The 20,158-nt window shown below is 36.4% G+C and overlaps 1 protein-coding gene across 2 annotated transcripts in view; it reads left to right on the top strand.

Annotated features, from left to right (window-relative positions):
- Sp3 (Sp3 transcription factor) overlaps positions 1-16,895 on the top strand; it is a 42,756-nt gene extending 25,861 nt beyond the window's left edge. Inside the window, exons 5-7 of one of the 2 annotated variants that reach the window (XM_021192599.2) lie at positions 6,923-7,115; positions 12,579-12,775; positions 14,954-16,895. In XM_021192599.2, coding sequence (XP_021048258.1) covers positions 6,923-7,115; positions 12,579-12,775; positions 14,954-15,270 — 707 coding nt within the window. In that variant the 3' untranslated portion in view covers positions 15,271-16,895. The remainder of the gene's footprint in view (positions 1-6,922; positions 7,116-12,578; positions 12,776-14,953) is intronic. The other variant, XM_029536101.1, reaches the window with a different exon arrangement.
- Positions 16,896-20,158: the final 3,263 nt, after the last annotated feature.

Here is a 20,158-nt window from a genome sequence, read left to right as displayed (position 1 = left end):
GTGTTTATTGGAAAATAAAATATGCTAACCGATTTTGGAAAACAAAGTTAAATTTCAGTGAAGAAGGTAGCATACAGAGAGTAGGATACCAAAACTAAGTGAGATGAGTAAATCTAAGTAAGGGACGCAGAAGGTATTGTCTATTAAAAAATATAAAAAAAAAAAAAAAAAAAAAGCACATTTACTTTTTAAACCGCTAATGTATGTTGAGCAGGCATGCTACTCATGGTGTGCTACTTGGTATAAAACTAGTTTATAGTATTTTGGGCAGTCTTACATGTTAAGTTTATTCTTGCAGACTAGCCCGGGAGGGGCCTGACCTATGTTTATGCGTCTGTGCTCACAGAGGTGAGAGGGATGCTTCCAGGTAGTTGTGAGCTACCTGATGTGGGTGTTGGGAGTTGAACTTGGGTCCTCTGCAAGAACAATATGAGTTGTTTTTCCAACCTGACATTTTCTATCTCATTGTGTTAGTCAGTTTCTAGTCCCATGTAATACATAGCACAGTTAAATTTGAAAAGGTTTGTTTGTTTACAATTGTAGAGGTCTCAGTCCACAGTTATCTTTGCCTTCTTGGGTGATAGCACATAGTTCTAAGGTGTGTCTGGTAGATTAATACTGCTTATCTAGGGGTTCTACTGTTTTCTTCAAGCACATGCACACAGTGACCTAAAAGGCTTGTTTTTGAGCCCAGGCTAGCCTTGGACTCCCATTTCTCTTAAGTGCTGGGGTTATAGAAGTTTATGGTATCCATGCTCAGATCTACATTGCATTCCATATGTCTTAATATCAGCTATGTATGCTAATGACAATCAAACTTAGGTTGGTAAGCCAGTATTGTACCTTAACTTCAGAACTCTTTGCTATCTGATCATTGTCTTCATTTGGTATTTTAAAACTTTTACTCCATTCTTATAACTTGATACAGTTAATAGCAGTTCTTTATCTTTTCAGTTAAGGGTAAACCCTTGAGTGTTGTTAACCTGTTTGTGTTCTTATAGTCTGTTATTAGACCTATTCCCAGCTATCTTTAGCTTTACCTTCAAAATATTTCTTGAACTGAGTCATCCTGCAACCTCCTTATCAACACCCCAATTTCCGATCCCCTCCTTCCTTTTTTCCTTCTTTCCTTCTTTCTTGACCCGATCTCACTGTGTAGAAATTGACTTGAAATCCACTATATAGCCCAGGCAGGCTTTGATCATGGGATCCTTTTGCAACAGCCTCTTTATTGTTAGTACTGCAGACACTGCCATCTTTTGCTGTAGTTTGTTTTCAAAGACTGTGTAGCTCTAGTGACCCAAGAACTCATTACATAGACCTGGCTGGCCTTGAATTCATAGAGATCTGCCTGCTTCTGCTTCATAGTGCTGGGCTTAAAGTCTATGTTATATCTGGTAATTTATTGTAGTAATTTATAATAACTTCCTAATTGCTGTTCCTGTGCTTGTCTGCTACTGTCTTCTAGCAGACTTTATTCAGCATCCAGGACAACCCTGAGTTTATTTTAATAAAATCCTATTCAAATATTGCCACTCCTTTCAGTACTCCTTGAATAACATGTGAAGTTCTTAAACTAGCCTGCATGATAATATCATATGGTTCTCTTCCTTTGCCTACTGCATTTTTACCTCTTCGATTATATACTTACTGTTCTCCACATTGATTATAATCTTGCCATACAGACTGTCTTTTTTTTCCCCTCTTGAGCCCATCAAACATATCTAGCTTGTTTTTCTTTATGCTTTGGCCACACCTGCTCCATTGCCATCTTCAGGTTAGATATCACCACACTGGCAGAAACTGTCTCTGTCCACTGTTAAAAATAGTAATTTCTCCCTTCTCCTCATTTCCTATTCCTCCTTAGACTTTCTTCCATATCATTATTATTATTATTATTTATTTTTCGAGACAGGGTTTCTCTGTGTAGCTCTGGCTGTCCTGGAACTCACTCTGTAGACCAGGCTGGCCTGGAACTCAGAAATCTGCCTGCTTCTGCCTCCCAAGTGCTGGGATTAAAGGCGTGTGCCACCACGCCTGGCTCTTCCATATCTTAATTGTTACCAAGTGCTGCCTGCTTGTCTCCTAATTAAAGGGTAAACCCGATGAATACATAAATGTAAGTAACTCTTGTTAGCAATTTTTTGGGGCTGGCGAGATGGCTCAGCGGGTAAGAACACTAACTGTTCTTCTGAAGGTACTGAGTTTAAATCCCAGCAACCACATAGTGGCTCACAACCACCTGTAATGAGATCTGATGCCCTCTTCTGGTGCATTTGAAGTCAGCTACAGCGTACTTATGTATAATAATAAATAAATCTTTGGGCCAGAGCAAGCAGAGACTGAGGGAGTGGAGTTAACTGGAGGGAGCCGGTCCGAGTGTGGCCAACCAGAGCTAGCAGGGTTGACCAGAGCGAGCAGAGGTCCTAAAAATTCAATTCCCAACAACCACATGAAGGCTAATGACCATCTGTACAGCTACAGTGCACTCATACACATAAAATCAATCAATCGATCAATCAATCAATGATCTCCTTAGAACCTAGAAGAGTGACTTAACATGTTTCAACTATTTATATATTCGTTGAACAAACAAAATTACATTCTAAACTTTGAATTATGAATTTAATTTTTTGAAGACACCCTAAATTTCTGGGTCTCACCTCATATAACTGGGGGAAAGAACTAGAGATGCAAACACAAAAAAATTGAAGTATAATTTTCAGGAAATATATAAATCATGTACTATTATAACTTTATTTTAAATGAGAAATCAGTTCTTCCAACAACCCATAAATCTTCCTATATCTAGTTATCCGTTTTGGAAGTATCTTCTGTTTGACACATTTGTTATGTTTGGTGACTTCTACACTGACAAATTATTACCAGCCAGTCACATTCTACATGAGGTTTCTTGGTGGTGTACATTCTGTGAACTTAGATACAGAGCATATGTTAGTTCATTATATATAATATTTTTACTCCCCCAGAATCTTTCCCTGATTGTTGGAACTTAATCCAGGAGAAAATAGAAAATTAATGTGTTAACTTACTCAATTAAGAGATAAAATTGTTTTTTTTTTTTTTTTTTTTTTTTTTTTGGTTTTTCGAGACAGGGTTTCTCTGTATAGCCCTGGCTGNCCTGGAACTCACTCTGTAGACCAGGCTGGCNTCGAACTCAGAAATCCNCCTGCCTCTGNCTCCCAAGTGCTGGGATTAAAGGCATGAGATACCACCGCCGAGCGGTTTATTGCATTTCTTTCTTTCTTTCTTTTAAAAAAGTCCAATCTGACATTGACCTCAGAACAGTCCTGACTCAGTGTGTATATTTTTAAGATACAATGCCTCTCCTCTGCTTTATTTTCCCTTCTGAGAGTGTAACAAGTGATGTTGAATAAACACAGGAGATTGAGACTTAAATGACATCAGTTTTTAAAAACATCTGATAAAATTCTCATTTTATGTTTGTGTATATGCTATCAATAAGCTGTCTTTAATCAGCATGCAACTGTAAAACTTATGATGTCTATCTTGTTACATTTGGACATTATAGTGAAGGACAGAGACTATGGTCTATAATATCTGGAAAGATTTTTTTTTTTTTTTTTTAAGATTTATTTATTTATTATATGTAAGTACACTGTAGCTGTCTTCAGACACTCCAGAAGAGGGCGTCAGATCTTGTTATGGATGGTTATGAGCCACCATGTGGTTGCTGGGATTTGAACTCCAGACCTTTGGAAGAGCAGTCGGGTGCTCTTACCCACTGAGCCATCTCACCAGCCCTGGAAAGATTTTTATGTTTGATTCTCTATTAAAAATACAGAAGGAACAAATTGAATATCCTTTAAAAATTCTCAGCCACCAGATGAAACTCATACTGCATTTAGGCTCATACTAGATAGTTACTGAAATACCTGAATTAGTGAGTGGTTTGTCTCTCATCTAACAGGAAAAAGCTGATTGCTGTCAGCTAAACTCTCTTGATTAGCATCTCTTCCTGGCATTTTGACCTCCCCCATCCCTCCTATACACACACTCTCTTTCTCATAAACAGTGGATCATAGTCATCTTTACTGTCTCTCAGAACAGAGCACTCCTTGTTTTTAAACTTTCAAGCTTCTGCTCCATGTCTCTCAAACACATTTAAGTTGTTTAGACTTGTTTTCCATCTGTCTGTCTGTCTATCTATCTATCTTTCGGGACAGAGTTTCTCTGTGTAGCCCTGACTGTCCTGGAACTCAGAAATCCTTCTTGCCCCTGCCTCCCAAGTGCTGGGACTAAAGGCATGCGCCACCACCATCCACCTAAAAATATTTATTACCAAGGTGTGTGTGTGTGTGTGTGTGTGTGTGTGTGTGTGTGTGTGTTTGTGTGTGTGTAGGAACATGGCTGCAGATAAAGAGGTCAGAGGTTTCTGGTCACAAGCTGCCTGCTGTGGGTGCTAGGAACTGAACTCAGGTCCTCTGCAAGAGCAGCACGTGTTCTTAAACCATTGAGCCATCTCTCCAGCCCCTTGTTTTGTTTTGTTTTGTTTTGTTGTGATTAAAAAAAAAATTTTTTTTAATGTAGACCAGGTTGGCTTCAAGTTTATGAACCTCCTGTGTTAAACATCACAGAGACCTGAGAGTACATGTGTATAACAACATGCACCTAATTATACTTGTTATCAATGCTCTCTTGCTTACTGTTTTACTTTTACCTGTATGTGTTGGTGGTTGGAGAGAGATGGCTCTGCTTAAAAGCATCTGTTGCTTTTGCAGAGGACCCAAGTTAGAACCTCAGTACCCATGTGAGGTGGCTTATAATTGCCTCTAGGGCTCTATGTCCTTGACATCCACAGTCACCTACACTCTCATGTACTTATTACATAGATACACATAATTAAGCATAAAAATAAATGTAAAAGTTAAGATAAATAATTATGTGTATCTGTGTGTAGGTATGTACATGTGAGCGCAGGTGCCCTTGGAGGCCAGAAGAGGCTATCGGGTCCCCTGTACCTGGAACTATAGGAATTTGGAACTGCCATATGTGTGTAGGGAACCTCCCCCAAAGCAACACCGTCTCTTACCCGCTGAGTTGGCTCTCCAGTTCGTTCAGTAATTCTTGTGTCGTTGATTGGCACTAATATCCACCCTGCCCAGGCCACAATTCCTTTTCTTCTTCTCTCAGGTTTGGTTTTATGTTTTGTTTTCTTTGTGTAGCCGTGGCTGTCCCGGAACTCACGCTGGCCTCCAACTCAGAGATTCGCCTGCCTCTGCCTTCTGAGTGCTAAATTTAAAGGTATGCCCATTCCACCCAGCTTCCTCTAAACTTTTTATGAGTTTGTACTAGTGTTTCTTGTGTGTGTGTGTGTGTGTGTGTGTGTGTGTGTGTGTGTGTGTGTTTTAATGGAGTTATAAGGTACATTTTGTTTCATATTTCCTGGTGCTGGGGATCAGATTTTGGGCAGTCCACCGCTGAGCCATACTCAACTCCTGCACACTATTTTCAAGGTTATTTTTATTTAAAGGATTAGTAATAAAAACCTAAAATAAGATTTTTATCTTTACATACACATATTTCAGGAATTTGGGTTCTTTTTTGCTTGCTTGTTTACAGTTTTTTGTTTTCTCTTTAGAGGATTTTGTGTGCATGGTACTTAAATCAGTATTATATTTTAAATCCCGCTTTTGGGTGGCAGAAAATGTAGTTGCTATAGATTCACTTAGAAAATGATCCGTTGGGCCAGGTGGTGGTGGTGGTGGTGATTGCACGCCTTAATAATCTCAGCACTTAGGCAAAGGCAGCTGGATCTCTGAGTTCAAGGCCAACCAGGTTTCAGACTAAGTTCCAGGATAGTCAGAACAAAAGAGAGAAACCCCGTCTTAGGGGAAAAAAAGGTAGAGAAAAAAGAAAGATGATGCATTATTGCATTATTGATATGTAAAGAACTTTATAACACACATTTTTTGCTTTCCAGTCTGGTTTATAATAAAGCACAAACTGCCACATACTTCCATACATCCTTCTATAGCAACGTTGTAGCCATTTTAAGTACTTCAGTAATCCTTGACTTTAAAGCTTGAAGTTGTATGTTAAACTATAAAAATGAATGCAGGTGCATGTTCTATATCTGTTTGTCTGCCCTCCAGCCCCCATGTGCTTGCATGGAGGCTGGCAGTTGACCTTGGGTGTTTGCCTCAATTATATATCTTACTTTTTGAGGCAGAATCTCTTTCTGAGTCTGAAGTGTGTATCCTCCCTGATGTTGCCCTTACCCTCATGATGCGTGTACTGTGGTGCCCAACTTTTATGTGGGTATTGGGGACCTGAACCTTTTGAGGCAGGGCAGTATACTGACTGAGGTATGTCCCTACCCCTGTGGATGCACTCCTTTACATTCGTATGGAACCTATGTAGAGAGTGACTACAAGTTGTAAGATACTAAAGACATGTGTTTCAGACTAAATTTGATTATTAAATTTATTGAGAAATTGATTGGGCCTGCTGTTGGAGCATCAAATTTCACCTCCTTGGTATGCTGACACAGGAGGGTTACAAGCTCAGGATCAGCTTGGGAATCTTAATCATAACAAGTCTAAAAATAGAAAATTAAAATGGAAAAGGTAAAAGGGCTATGAGGTCCCAGGATTGCCCCCCCCCCCGTACCTCAGTTGACTAATTGGTCAACTATATTTGAAGTTTCACATTTCTTATTGGAGTTTTTAAAAAAGTAAGCTCTACTCTTAGCCATATTCCATCTTCTGCTGAAATTATTGTTAAAAACTATATATATATATATATATATATATATATATATATATCTTTGAAAGGAAAATGAATATGCTTTACAAATAGTTGCTTTTTTTTCCTTTATGTAATCCTCTAACATAGGCTACATCTCATGTATGTGTGCCGATCCTCTTTTTATCTTTAGATATTAGGATCAAGGAAGAGGAACCTGATCCTGAAGAGTGGCAGCTCAGTGGTGATTCTACGTTGAATACCAATGACCTAACACACTTACGAGTACAGGTGGTAGATGAAGAAGGGGACCAACAACATCAAGAAGGAAAAAGACTTCGGAGGGTAGCTTGCACCTGTCCCAACTGTAAAGAAGGTGGTGGGAGGTATGCATACATCAACCACATGTTGTTGTTTTAAGGAGTGCTGATATCACCCTGATTTTTAAAATATTGCATGCCATGTTACTTAATTATGATAAATTATTCATTACATGATCATTTTGGGTGAGTGACTATGAGTGGCCGAAGTTAGACCAAAAAAAAAAAAAATGCCCTTTAAATTAAATTTGCTTAGTCTTTAAAAGAATTTAACAGGTACAATTTTATAGGCCCCATCTTATTAGCCTATTTGCTAACCAGCAATAAGTTTTGGTCTAAATACTGAGAAAAAAAATATAGCTTGAGAATACTATATAAAATTAAGAAATTCACAAATAGTTGATAGATAAGTGTAAATACTTATATTTTCAACAGAAATGAGGCTGAAAGGCCTTAATGATGGGGATTTATTGTTTTGAAAGTAACCACATAGTATTTTACCTCATTCTTTTATATATATATATATGTGTGTGTGTGTGTGTGTGTATATATATATTTACTAAGACAAAAACACTGTAGGAATGAGCTCAGAATGGTTGGTGATTACTTTAAATGTAGCTATAGTAAGCTTATTAAGAGATAGACTTAGATCATAAAAAATACAGAAGCCATCCTGATGTTATTATAAAACACATTTCAAATGATTGGTACAGTGTTACTAAAAATGGGATAAAAAAAGATTAGTCAGATGTTAGCAAAAAGAAACTGGGTGGCAATGTCGGTATCAAGCAAGAGGTGATTAAGTTGGAAAGTATTAAGAGGCATGATTATGTCATAATGACAACAATGACATTTCTGTTTAGATTCAATAGTCTTAGTGTCTGTCCAGTTTTGAATATGTGAAGCAAAGACAGAATCATAAAGCTGTGCTAACCGAATCTCCAGTCATTATTGTGAAAGACTGCAGTACCTTTCTCCTATGTACTACTTAAGTATGCAAAGTGTGCTGAAGGACAGTGTGCCTGTATACGAGTGCTTATGGTCACACACTTGATTATCTTTCCGCTCTCTGGTTGACCCTTTTGATTTGTACTTTGATCAGTTCATTTGCAACAATAATGACTAGGACAGAGATATTTTTCAGTGAGGCCCAAAAACCACAAAAAGGGGAGGGGACTGATAGCTGCTAACATTTGAAAACTTACTGTGTTATAGCTGCTAACATTTGAAAACTTACTGTGTTCTTACAAGTGGTACATATGTCTCACACAGGCGGATTACTTAAATTCACACGTGCAGTCAGTGAGAGAATGGCCGCTAGTTTGAGGCCAGCCTGAGCTACAGTGTAAGACCATGTTTCAAGAGTGGGAAGGGAGAAAAAACCCTAAAACATTTTACAACTGGATTTTGTACCCATTTTATATACTCCCAAGTCTTAACCCTTACATTTTGTTGCTAACTCAGAGGATCTGCTTGTGAACCCGACCTTTAGATATTTATACTGAATGTATAATTCTGGATAGGTAGTAACTTTTCTGAAATTTACTCTCTTTTTAGAGGCAGTTTCAAGATCCATTATTTATCAAATCTAATTGGGGGTCAATGCTTGGCCTTGCTTCACATTTTAAACATTTTTAATTAATTTTAATTAATTTGCTAAACTAACATAGCCCCAAAATTAAGAGAACAACACAAAAAGTCCCACAAATAATATATACTGCCTCAGGGTTTAATCACCGAAATATTTTGTGCAATATTACACATATTTTAAAGTAGAATCATCTTGTTTTCATTATTTATGTCTCTTTTAAAGTTTTGTGGCCGCATTTCTAAGTCTGATCTGTGTCACTTTTTATTCTATGTATAATATATTGTATGTTGATAAATAATAATTTAACTTTATCCTTTGGGCTTTGTGATAATCCTCACACATGTCCTTGCACATCTGTCTGATTGTCTCATTAGTGTATGTTGACAGAAATAGAGTTGTTGGGTCAAAAGGCATTATCTGCTAAATAGCTGTCCTGCTTTCTCCTTAACACTAGCAGGGTCTTAGTTACCACATGTAACCATTTCTTACTTTTTACTTTAAAAAAAAAGCCTTTAAAGTTTGATAGGCAAGAATAGCTATTTTATTTTTATTTTATTTTACTCTGTTTTATTGCTTGGTGAGATTGAACATTTCCAGTACTTATTTTTTAAACTTTATTTTGTGAATGGTCTGTCTTGTAAAACTGTTAATTTATGTGTACTTTCACACACAAGTGTATTTTCTCAGTTCTTTCTACATTGCTCTTTCTGTCAGTGGTCTGTAGGATGCATTCTATGAATGAGTAAAGGAGCTCAGTTATAAGTAACAAACATTCTTAAACAACAAAACAAGTTAGGTTTTTTTAGAGGCTAAAAATTATCTGTGCAAGAAATTGTAGAAAGTAAATCCTCTGATAGTGTTTTTTTTTTTAACTTCATCGTTTTAGTAGTGTACTAATTCTAAGTGATAAAAAATAACAAGGTTCTTAGGATAATAGTTAAGAGTTGATCTGAGCAGAATTCAATAAGTATCAAGGCAATAGGCATACTTGTATAAATAGAGTGTCTAATTATTAGAAGCATTAACATAGTCTAAGAACATTCTGCAACTTAAGATTTTTTTTGTTTTTAAAGACTAGAATATTGGCTTTTTTTTCTCAATATATATACATAAATGGATAAGATAATATTTTTAGAAAATAATTTCATTCATCTTTAGAAACTTGTTTTGGTTTTTAGAGACAGGGTTTCTCTGTGTAGCCCTGGCTGTCCTGGAACTCACTTTGTAGACCAGGCTGTCCTGGAACTCAGAAATCTGCCTGCCTCTGCCTCCCAAGTGCTGGGATTAAAGGCGTGCACCACCACTACTTTTTTTTTTGAGCCAACTATAAAAGAAAATATTGTTTCGGTAATTAAGAGCATTGACTCTTTCCTGAGGACCCAGGTTTATTCTCAACACCCATATGGCAGCTTACGAACATCCATAAATAGAATCCCAGGGAGCCAAATACCTTTTCTGGCCTCTGTGGTCACTGCATGCTTGTAGTGTACAGATTACATGCAGGGGAAGGGCTCATACATAGAAAATAATAGGTTTAAATAAGAAAAAAATTAAAGTTGTTCACTTAGCCAGTCTTTATATAGTAGAACCAGTGAAGAAACAGTTGTAATAATGAAAAAACGACCTAAAGGCATTATTGTTTCATGGGTTTTGCATGAATTTAGCATCAATCCATTAAATTATTTTGCAAAGTTTGTTTTGTCAGCATTTTTCAGCTTGCGTTTCTGCCACCATAAGCAAAACAGGCGGTAGTTCTTAAACCTTTGCTTAACTCTGTCCAGATTTTGGATTAATTAATGTGTTGTCATTGAATTATTGGGGCACAGATTTAGGCAGTCAGAAACAGAAATTTCAAATTGTTTGTTACATAGGGTTATATAATGGGCATTAATGTGGTCAGGATGGAAACATGATTGCACTTGAAGACCTCTTTCCCTTCCTTCATAGGATTGGCTGTGAAAACATAGGTCAATTTAGGTCTTCCTTGGGTCAGATTTCCTTAAGTACTAACTTGGACTCCAGCAAGCTAAGCATTTACCTTAAATTGTGGTATAGTAGTATGCAACTTGATTTTTTTTCCCTTAGGTGCATGTCCCATTTTTAATGACTAATCTTCGTTTGGCATACAATTCAACAGAAAAAACAACTTCCCTACTGTTTTTCTCAGTGCTTTGAGAACCCATGTTTGTTGCTATTTATTTGTCAGCCTTGTATTTTGTTGGTGCTCACAGGCTAAATTTTGCTAAGTTTGTAAAATTACACCTTTGAGTTTATAAAATCACACTGTTTTACCCAAGTGGAAGCCTAGCAGAGGGATGTGAAGTCATGAGTGAACTGAGTTGGGTTTCCTGTGAAATTGCTATGGTGAACGCAATATTTATACCAATAAAGACATTGTTCTTTCTCTTAGGTCTACTTAAGAGCAAAGCAAAATTTTAAAAGCTAACTAATGGAAAGACTTGAGCATTGAAAATAAGCCAGAAAAAAAACCTGTTTTTCTCAACTCAGCTCTTTAAAGAGACTTAGCAATGGGGGTGGACTGGAGCAGGAAGTAGACTGTGTTAGATTATGACATCCGTGCCCTGAGACAACAGCATGACTCCTCCTTGTCTTTACTCATGCTATTCCTCTGCCTGGAATGCCTTCCCTCCTTTCTATCTAAATCCTACCCACCTCCTCCACGAAGCCTTCTCTAACTACCGGAGCCCACATTGATGTCTCCCTGTTCAGAACACCTATGGCACCTAACAGCCAGCACTGCACCGTTTAGCACTGTTTGTCCTATGGCAATTTCACATGCTACTGAGTGTGAGTACATTCAAATATAAATGTGGGGGAATATGCATTTTTCCAGTGAAGTTTGAAAAACGATAGGTGTATTGTGTTGAGGACTTAGTGAGTGTGGAAAGTTTACAGGCTACACTAGACTGTGTTGAGGGAGGAGGGGAGTTTGGGGGAGGGGTTAAAGGTAGCTTTTTTTAAATCTTAGAGAAACACTGTAAAGTTTGAATGGTGTAGTTTTGATAATTATGTCCAAAAAGTCATGGTTTAAAAAGGTTAATTTAGTAACAATCCAATTTTTGTTTTCAAGAAATGTTTTTGTAGTGTTTAATGCTATTGAAATACAGTTTCTGGATTCAAAAAAGTTTCTTTCTTAAACTAAGATGACTGTGTTCACTCATCTAAGAACGTCTCCCAAACTGTCCTTTGTATCAAATACTTAAGTATAATGTAAACTTAGCCTCTGTGGAGAAAATGATATTTTGTTATATTTCTTGTGAATAATTTTGGGTGTCTGCATGGTTTCTGGGGGAAGATTTTAACAGTAAAGATAATTTTGATTTGTATTTGTTGTGTGGGATACTAGGAAAGTTAACTTAGCTTTAGCTAATTTTTATAAATGTGGATCTCCAAATCAGTGTATGCCAGGGTGTGACTGTTTGAGTATTTATATATTCTTAAATTATGTTAATTTAAAAACCTGTTTAAGCTGTCTGTCTACCTTCTAATTGTACCTGTGATGAGTTTTTGTATATTATTCTTTGGATAATAAATTATTAAAATTATATCTGACATCATGACTTTGAATAAAACTAGTTTCCTGTACTATTAAGTGAATTGGTTCTGTGCATAGTATTTGCGAACGATTCTAATGGGATAGTTAATAGCTTTATTGTGCATTCTTTGTGCAAAGTGTCCTTTTAGTTATATTTTTACTGAATATAGCTATATCAGACAATAATCAGTTCCAGGATAAAATTAATACATTAAATTTGTGTGTATAAAAACCTTTAATTTTCACTTAAATAGACTTAAAATGGTTTTGGTTTCTGATATGTTGGTGGTAATATTTCCTGTTTGAAATTCAAGAAGCTATATGGCATAAATGGTTTTGAATACTTTGATATAAATGTATATTATTCTGTGTGCTTTTTTAGAGGTACCAATCTTGGGAAAAAGAAGCAACACATTTGTCATATACCGGGATGTGGTAAAGTCTATGGGAAAACTTCACATCTGAGAGCACACCTGCGTTGGCATTCTGGGGAGCGCCCTTTTATTTGTAACTGGATGTTCTGTGGTAAAAGATTTACACGAAGTGATGAATTACAGAGGCACAGAAGAACACATACAGGTTACTAATATCTTTATGTTTTCTCCTTTCCTTCCTCCTCTTCTTGTTAGGGATTAAACTCCTGTTTGCTAAGAACACCAAGTTGCATCCCTAGTCTCTAGTAGTTTTAATAGACAAAATGAAGTGTGGCCTATAGAACATACTTGACGTTTTTTCACCATACCTTTCTTGATCAGATCTTTAAAATGGGATTATTTATATCAAAAAAAAATTCACTCTCAGTAACTAAATTTTAAAGAACAAACCAGTATATACTTTCTTGTGAAATAGTTTTTTAGTTTATGTAGATTTGGGTTAGCTTTCATTGACTGTTGAATGTCTTAAAGCATATTTGTACTGTCAGTTGACAAATTTTACATTATTTGCTGTTGCTTATTATGCTAGCAAATAGAATCTTCTGCTAAATTCTGACATTTCATCTTTTCTGTTAAAAACATACTGTATGTAAATAAGGCATTTCAGTGAAGCTCATCACATTTCCTATTTACAGTGTCATGGTGATTGTGTGAGATGGGTATAGGACTGACTGAAACAAATCTAACATAATACAATGTAGTTTCTTCTGCTAATAGTAAATGATGAAAGTGTCCATCAGTCTATATGTAGTGTTGAAGAATTGAAAGTAGACAGTATGAGAAAGTGCTTTAAAAGGAACATGGCCAAGGAAGGGAACAACATGGATTTTGAAGTCTCATCCATTTAGACTCCTTTCAGTTTTCTATTAGGTTAAGCAAATAATTGTCTCTTGCTTCACAACTATCAATTGCCTTTGAAGGTCATACAAGATGAGCTCAAGTCTGAGGCAGCATATGCACATTAGGTTTTCTGCTTGTTTCCTCTCTGTTTCTTGTTATTATAAAGATAGAAGAGGAGATTAACTTCTTTGGAACTACCCAAAGAGTATACCAGGAGCAAGGTCTTGTTACATTTGTGCTGAATATGCTCAGGAGAGAAAGTTCTAGTAACATTGAGCGATTGGAGTGTAGACCCTAAAATGGCTCCCAACAGAATTTTCCCTATGGTATTTCCTTAGTAGGTTGTGTAAAAGAGTGATGTATATGGAGAAGAAAAGTCTGATCAAATAAGTGAGTTATTTTTATCACCCAATTGGGTATAGATTAAAGAGAGAACTTGAACTTCTAAGATGGTGCCTCTTAAAACTTTGATATTGAGTGCCCAATAAACATAGTGGCTTAGGTTAGTGGTGTAATGTGTTAGCATTACGTGATAGTGTATGGCGGAACATCTCTTCTGATTGGTGTTTCAAAAGAGACTTTAGGAAATACTTCTTTAGAAAAATGGTGGTATATTGCTGAAAGTGAGAATGTTGTCGTAGGGGTGACACACAGGGGAAAGTAAACATTTTTACATGATCCTTATGTGTTAAGTAGGAATGAGACGTAGAAATCCCTATGAATTAGGTAGGAGAAATTTGAACAGTTGAGTTACCTGCAAGTCACCCTTTCACATAAGTAATCTGAAGAGAAAAGAAAATGCTAATTAGACTTCACTGCCTTCCAGCTTGGAGGGAGTCTGCTATGTTGGCTGTTGCCCTTTTCTTCCATGAACTTGCATAGTAGGTCTAGAATATAATGGAGGTCCAATGTCTTGTGTTTTTTGGTTTTAAGGATTTATTTAAACTGGAAAATAAGCTAGGGTTAGCATGTGTTCGCATGACCATTTTAATAAACAATAGACTTTGCTATATTAGTTTGCCCTTGATGCTCAGCTAGTTATCTCCTTTATTCTTGAATTTAATCTCATTGAATGCTCACAGTCTGTCATTGCCTTAATCTACAACTATTCTGATTTTTATTTGAACTCATAATTATTGAAGGTTTAATATGATATGACATAGTAATGTCTTTTAAAAGAATACAGTTTAGACCTTAAATAAGTGGCACAGATGGTTTTTAGCAAGTATTTAACAGATTTCCATTCAGATTCTTAGCATTGAGTATTAAAATCTTATTTGAATATTACACCTTCCATCATACAGTATGTTTTCATCAAACCATAAAATGACAAATATTTTGAGTAGAGTTACTTCTACAAGGGAACTCTTACAGGGGCAGCTCATGAAACCAGTACAGTTTTAATAGGCCCTTTGTTTTAGGAGAGACCATATTAATCTGAAAAATTGAACTTTTCAAACTAAGTTATTGCTTTCCTTTACAGGTGAGAAGAAGTTTGTTTGTCCGGAATGTTCAAAACGCTTTATGAGAAGTGACCACCTTGCCAAACATATTAAAACACATCAAAATAAAAAAGTCATTCACTCTAGCAGTACAGTGCTCGCATCTGTGGAAGCTGGAAGAGAAGATACCTTGATTACTGCAGGAGGAACAACACTTATCCTTGCAAATATTCAACAGGGGTCTGTGTCAGGGATAGGAACTGTCAATACTTCTGCCACCAGCAATCAAGACATCCTTACCAATACTGAAATACCTTTACAGCTTGTCACAGTTTCTGGAAATGAGACAATGGAGTAAATATTACACAAATACTTATTCATTGTGGTTATTTTTATACAGTAGTGAGAAGAATATTGTTCCTAAGTTCTTAGATATCTTTTTATTGATGTGCAAAAATTTTTGGATTGACAGTAACTTGGTTATACATGACACTGAAATGCCTTACTTTGTATGATACTCCATAGTATATTAAAAATGGTAAAATTTGCATGGGTTTTGTAGGTACTTTTGGAATCTAGAAGAAATGAAATTTTACCAAGTTATATAAAGAGAAAATTGAATTTAACAATGCGAATGGTAGTCTAACCAAATGCATCAATCCTGTGTGGTTTAGTGTAAAAATGAGAAACTGTTGGTATTTATCTATTGTAAGATAAAAAAGTTGGTGGGTGAAAGAAATCATGTTATAAATTTTTGTAATTTTCTTGATGACTGGAATTTTTATTATGCATAACTGACAAATCAAGTTTCCAAGCAAATGTTACATAGTGTAGGCTTTACTTAGCTTATCAATTTGTCATTTTGAAGCTAATTATTTTAATTAGGTTAACTGTACAATATTTTAAGCATTACTCTTGTAAGATTTTGAAAACTACATTTTAACATGGACCTATAGGGATAGTCACCTTTTAAATCCTGTTGAAAAGCCATGTTTAAGATTTAATTTGCCAAAATAATGTCTTGTTAATATTCTTTCAATAATGAAGTTGGGCAATATAACTGATGTTTTTAAAAAGTTTAAAATGTGTAGGTTGAAGCATTTGGGTGGTAAAATGTTCTAGTGAATTACCCCTTTTCCTGAAGTTTGGAGGACCAAAAAATAATAATAAGGTGTATTGCGTCTTAGCAGAGATTTTTTTTTTTTTTAAATTCAATCTTGTTTCCAAAAAAATATGTCTGCCAGGGCCTTAAAAGCCATCGTTGTAAATTACCAATAAAGTATAACATATGCAAACATAACAAAATCACTTCCACAGTGACGATACTCCAACCATATGGATATTAGTCATAGAAACTAGAGGCTTTATGATATTTTTTTAAGTTTTTTTTTAAATCTAGGTAGTCTGCACTTAAATATCAACCATTTTCCTTTTTTTGCTTCTTCCCTTAAAATTTATATGTATCCAATACATTTAATTGAGAAATGTATGTTTTTTATTATGCTGTATTTTCTTTTTATTTTTTAATTATTGTTTATATTTTCAATTAAAAATGTACAAAATAAAATTACATTGCTGGTCTTGTAAGAGCTCTACACTTTTCCTACATGTACCTACAACTACAGCAGTTCATCTATTTCAGAAAGTTGAATTCTGTTCATTTGTTATCTTTAAGACCACCTCAGATAAAAGGCTACCTTATTGTACGTTTAAAGTGTATCATAACAGTGTGGTAGTTAATAAAACACTATTTTTTTTTTCTTTTGAGTTTGTTGTAGTCTGATGCATCTAAAATACTGCAGTGGTGTGGATAAGAAAGCCTGGCTTATTTTTCTTTACTTTAGACTTTTATTTTTAGATTCTTGATTTCAGATGCTGGGATTGTAAATAAATATATTTACTTAAAAAGAGGTGTATAGAGGTGCTGGCAATTAATTTTTCACTTAAAATGAATTTATTAAATATAACTTGAAACTTGAAAAATATAGCTTGAAAAAGTCTTAATTTCTTAGCTTATATTGATTTGTATCAGTTTTATCAACACTTGTTTTGTATACCACTCTTTGTTTCCCTTTTCAAAGCACTGCAAAGTATTTTGATTTATGAGAGTTCTGATTTACATAAGTACTTCTGAAAATGCTAATACAGACAAGCTGTGGTGATCATGGCAGGTGGGAGCTATTCCTAAGGTGGTTTTGAGTTTGTGTTGGTCTGAACCGGTGAGAGAGGAAGGGTGGAGTAGGGGTGGGGAAAGGCAGTAGAGTGGTTTCTCTCATATGCATGCAGTGTAAATAAGATTTGCATGTCTGTTATCAAGACCCAGCTCAGTTGTAACTTAGCAGGGCATAGGTCAACTCTAGGTACACACAGTAACATGGGCTGTTTTTCTAAGTGACGCTTAAATTTAGAATGAAAAGAGAACTGTTTAAAAATTTTTTTTATTAAGATTATAAGTAGAGGTTGCTTACTTGAACCATTTAGTATTAAGTCAGGACCCCCCCCTTTTTTTTTTTGTTTGCGGTTTCTTGCTAGGACCTGGGACCCCCCCCCCCCCCCCAATTAGGTTAGGCTGGCTGGCTGGCCAGCTGGCCTCAGGGATCCTCCCCTCCTGGGGCTGGGGGAGGGTTCCTACCTCCCTGGCTCCAGGCCCACCACACCTCACTTTTTATGTGGGTTTTGGAGACTCAGGTTTGAGTCCTCATGCTAATGTGGTAAGGTAAGCACTTTGCTGACTTACTCACAGTGCCAAGATGTTTTTAGGTAACTGAAAATTGACAGTAAGTTTCAAAGCATTTTGATACAAGAATTCCCAAGCATATTTTAGACTAAATGCATTGAATTGATGGTCTTGAAAAGTGTGTATGTGGGCTTGAGAGCTTTTGCTTAACAGGTGAATATTTGACTTCTAGTATAGTAAGTACTTCTGTTTTTATATTGTTTGAATGTTGGACCTGGGGTTCCCCAATTAGGCTGGCTGACCTAACCTAATTTTGGAAAAAGTATTTGAAGAATTGTTCTGAAGCCAAGTTCTTAGTTGTAAAATGTGTCTTAGTGGGCAGGACTGTTTTTCAGTGTACACCCTTCAGTAGTTTTGTCAGTTTTTATAAATGGCTAGGATTTACATTTTATGTATATATAGGTGCAATTAATCTGAGCTGCATGTCTAGTGTGCCTTAAAGACACCACTCACTGCTTTAAAAGGAGGTATGCATATCAAAAAGTCAACTGCCTTACAACTTTGACCTTCAAAATAGTGAAAGTGCTTTTAATACATTTAGAACAACATTTTAGATAAGTTGGAATGTGTCACACATTTTATAGAGCATAATTCTTGGGACCAGCAAGGTGACTCAGTATGTAAGGGTGCTTGCTACACAAGCATGGCCACCCAAGTGCAACCCCACAATGTTGTTTCCTGACTTACATGCATGCAGTGACAATCATTGTGTGCACATAAAATACCTAATCATGAACATGTGCACTAATAAGTTAAAAATAAAAGTTCTTAACCAGTGTTTTCCATTGGGAAATCCCAGAACTCATGTTTTTCAGACAGCTAGCTTTATTTAGCCCAGGCTGCCCTTGAAGTTGTCATAGATGACCTACTTTTCCTGCCTCTGCCTCCCAAGTACTGGGATTGCACATCAGTTCCACCATACTGGTTTGTGCTAGAAAGCTTTTCACGACAGGAAATGTCCATGTATCAATGCTCTATGGCTACAGTAGATGTCAGAGGGCAGTACTGTGTTGGTCTCTTACACATAGGTTCTAGGGAGTCAAACTCAGGGCTTATGTGAAAAGCACTCTGGCGTCAGGTCCTGGAAATTAGTTGTATTTTTGTTATATGTGTATGGGTATCTTAGCTGCATGTTTGTATGTGCCACATGCATGCCTGATCCCAAGGAGGCCAGAAGGAGGGTTTTGGATCCCCTGAGACTGGAGTTTACATTTGTGGGCCAAAGTAGGTACTGGGAATCAAACCTGGGTCCCCTAGAAAAACAGTGCTGCTAAGTGCTACTGCTGCTGCTTTTCAGTGCTCCTAACTGCTTTCCTGTAGCTACCTAGCCAACATCTAAAAAAAATTATGTATGAAATTTACGTATATGACTGCCCTGCCTTCATGCACACCAGAAGAGGGGAACATCTCAAGGGTTGGTTATGAGGGTGCTGAGAATTGAAACCAGGACCTCCAGAAGGATAGCCAACGTTCATAACCTCTGGATCATCTCTTTAGCACCCTGGTAAACTCTTAATATTTGTTTGTAAAGGTTGTATATTTTTGCAAGGCTCCCCAAAAAAGATACTTTTTTTTTTTTAAAGCAAAAGTATTGTAAAGTCCAAATAGTATTTTTGTAAAAAAAAATAAGGACAGTAGGCATTCCCTTCAGATTCTAATTGTAGTTTAGACCCTAGAACTTCAGTTTCCCAAGTTTTTGTTTATTATAATGTATTTAATATCGGAATTAGAATTTTGAAATTTGGGTTTTAAAAGTTGGCATACAATATGCTAAAGTTAAAAATTCCGAGGTTGGTAAGTATTTTCAATGTAAACTTACTGACTAATGTGCTTAAAACACTGCTGTGACTGAGTAGTAAGCCTTATGTGACCCTAGGAAACCAGTTAGTTGATGCTCTGGGAACAGATTTGGTTTTAGTGTGCCTCATCTTCAGTGCTCACGGTAAACAGCTTGTTGGTCTCTTGCCTTTTTACACATAACTAAATGCTTACGTAAGCGTTTGTTGCATTTGCAGAGGGCTGTGAGAAAAATTCATTTCTCCTCTGGGTGATCATGGGCCTTCTTCCCAGAAAAAATGATTCAAGTCCAGAATTTTCAAACTACTTTTAAGCTGAGGTCTGAACCTCGGGAAAGGGGCATAGGCTCAGATGGTGGGATTAGAAGAACGGGATTCAGAAACCCCGACACTACCGAAGGTGGAGGGCATCACAGGCAGCCATAGAGCCGCCTGCTGACTGAGTAGTTGGAGACTTGGTAAGAAGACTGGTGATCGGGGGGGGGGGGGGGGGGGGGGGGGTATAGGAGGAGAGCAGAGACGACAGAAGAGTCTTAAAGGTTAGGAGCTGATTGGTGAATTTTAATATTGGAGAAAAGCTTCTTTAACAAATAGTATAAAAAAGTGAAATTAAGCTACTACCTGTCATAATTTCCTTATAACATCTGCAAGTTTTAAAGACATTTTTGAGTCTAAAATCCCCACAGTATATGTATTTTAAAACATTTCATGCT

The sequence above is a fragment of the Mus pahari genome, chromosome 3 (assembly GCF_900095145.1).
Source record: "Mus pahari chromosome 3, PAHARI_EIJ_v1.1, whole genome shotgun sequence".
Lineage (NCBI taxonomy): Eukaryota > Metazoa > Chordata > Mammalia > Rodentia > Muridae > Mus > Mus pahari.
The sequence above is the reverse complement of the archived record's forward strand: the minus strand, read 5'-3'. Positions and strand labels throughout refer to the sequence as shown.